Source organism: Vombatus ursinus, unplaced genomic scaffold (assembly GCF_900497805.2).
Source record: "Vombatus ursinus unplaced genomic scaffold, bare-nosed wombat genome assembly UNPS02000577.1, whole genome shotgun sequence".
NCBI lineage: Eukaryota > Metazoa > Chordata > Mammalia > Diprotodontia > Vombatidae > Vombatus > Vombatus ursinus.
Genome location: NW_020940355.1, coordinates 29,408,090 through 29,410,667, shown reverse-complemented (window position 1 = coordinate 29,410,667; position 2,578 = coordinate 29,408,090). Strand labels below are relative to the sequence as shown.

General features: G+C 35.0%; 1 protein-coding gene across 1 annotated transcript in view; it reads right to left on the bottom strand.

The window, feature by feature from the left end:
* Positions 1 to 475: 475 nt before the first annotated feature.
* The window catches only part of CNBD1 (cyclic nucleotide binding domain containing 1), a 519,625-nt gene continuing 517,522 nt past the window's right edge, over positions 476 to 2,578 (bottom strand). The window contains exons 11-12 of the mRNA XM_027870893.1: positions 2,192 to 2,259; positions 476 to 676 (exon numbers count right to left, since the gene is read on the bottom strand). Coding sequence (XP_027726694.1) covers positions 476 to 676; positions 2,192 to 2,259 — 269 coding nt within the window. The remainder of the gene's footprint in view (positions 677 to 2,191; positions 2,260 to 2,578) is intronic.

Below are 2,578 nucleotides of genomic sequence, written 5' to 3'. Positions count from 1 at the left end.
TCAGAGAATGGTGTGAACCCAGATCATCCTGAATCTGAGACCAACCATTAAGACTGAGCTTTTTGAGAACAGTACTCCCAGGACTCACCAGAGTGACTGGAACATAGTAGGTATTTAATAAATGCATATTGACTGAATGCCTGCTTCTGTATATATTGTCACTTCTCACTTCAAGCTTGCTTTGGTCCCAACTAGATCCTCTATCTCTTTGTTTACCAAAATACAAAGTTTCTCTGTTTTATAACGTTTCATGAAGCCTTTTCCTTCCACGAAGAATAAGGAACGGACTCATACTTCACTTAAAAAAAAAACAACCTCCATTTATTTCAAATAAAATACGGGCATTAGGCTTGGAGTAAAAAGAGCTGGGTTCAAGTCCAGACCTACTATTTACTCATCGTGAGATCTCAGGCAAGACATTTTTCTTCTTGAAGACTCAGTTTTGTGATCTAATAAATGAAATATGATATTTGCCCTATTTCCAACCAAACTGTTGGGTGGAAAGCGTTTTTAAACCACAAAGTGCTGTATGCATATGAATACTTATTGTCATTACCACCAACACCATTGCTGTCGTTGTCATCGTCATCATTATCATCATCATCTCAGTCTTGCAGAAAAATCTAGTGTGAGCCAAGTTCTGAAAAATGTTAGAGGTGCTGCTAGTAACAAATAGCTGCCATCAAGTAAAAGGGGATTAGTCATTACAGACTCCTTGTCTCCATTCATACTAGGAAATTAACATCTCTACATCTACAGAATGCTTTATGAAATTCTATAGCCAAGATCTAAGCTCTATAGCCATAACAGGTCATCCCCCCCATTGTAAAAGTCTTGACCTATTACTTTGTCATTATTTTGCTGTATGTCATACTATGAGTACTGAAAAATGAACACACATTCTGTGGATTATTTTTCCTATTTTTATTAAATTGCCTATTGTTATGCTTCTATCTTTTTGGGCCCTTTATTGTTGTTTCTCTTTGATCATTTCAGTTGTGTTTGACTCTTCATGACCCTATTTTGGGGTTTTCTTGGCAAAGATACTAGAGTGGTTTGCCATTTCCCTCTCCAGCTCATTTTACAGATGAGAAAAATGAGGCCAACAGGGTTAAGTGACTTGCTCAGGTCACACAACTAGTAAGTATTTGAGGCCAGATTTGAATTCAAGAAGACTCATTTTCCTGACTCCAGACTTAGCCCTCTATCCATTGCACCACTTAGCTCCCCTAGGAATTAGAATATATGTTAGTTTCATAGAATCATGGAGCTAAAAGGTACCTTAGAACTCATAGAGTCCGCTGCACTGCCTAATAAATCCCATCTTTAGCATGTAGAAAATTCATGAAAGTTGTTTAAATGTGTACAAACATGGCAGACTGGTTTATTTAATCATATCAGAGATAATCAGCTAACCAGATTTTATTGCATATCTAATAGGAGCAGGACCCATTTTCAGGAACAAATTATGAAGCAAACTAAGAACAATTACCAAGCTACATTCCAACAAATGCAAAATAATGAGTGCCAAATACATTTGCCCTGGGGGAACCAAGAGTACAGAAATTTTTCTGCAGTAAACTGTAAGCTCGCTAACATTGAAGACCACTTTTCTTCAGTAGGATATATAGGCCTTGATGTTGCAATTAGAATAATGCCATGTATCCTACAGGTGTCTTATAAATATTAATTTGTAAAAATCAGCATAATAATGCTATTTTATAACCACAAAATAATATTTCATTCATGTTTCAAGCAGGGAATATTAAAAATAGAGTGGTGAAGCTTTAGAAAGAGCAGTTCTGAAGTCTCATGCTATGTTTTGAAAGGATTAAATTGAGCTTTTTAAACAGGGCTCCTTTTTGTGTATTTCTGTTGTGACTAGAATATGACAATTTGTATAGACTATTGGAGATTCTCATGTTATCTGTCATAAATACTGCCATAACCAAATGAACACACATATGTAGGTGGATGAGTTGACAAAATATCTTTCATTCATTTTTTCTCTCTCATTTTATTATATCCCTCATGCCTCAAAAAAGATTGATTTTTATATTGTACTTTATATGGTACACAACATTTTCTCTCAACAGTCCTGTAAAGGTTTAATACCAATCCAAGTGTAAAACTTTTGAGTCTAATTTCCTATGGTATTTTACTTGACATAAACCTGCAATATTTTACTTACATCTGTGAGATAGCCAAAAGTTTGCTCAGCTGTTTGAAGCACCAGTTTCCGGGTCACCCAGTCTAATTCTAAAGAGGGAGGAAAAGAATTAAAGCTTTCAATAATTTCAATATGAACTGAAAGAAACTACTGATAAGCCCCCAAAAAAAGTTGTTCATGCAGCCTTTGTCAGTAATTTCTAAGTTCTTTATCAAGCCATATGACTAATTATCAATTTATATACAAATGCCATTCTAAAAGAGTGAGCTAAATTATTTTCTACAAGCCATTAAATTATCATTTTGAACAGCAGAAAGCTGTTTTTATCTACTTAGCCACTTTGATTGGGACACAATAATAATAAGCTAAGGCCAAAGTTTCTTTCTTTATGATGGCCTACTAGGTTTT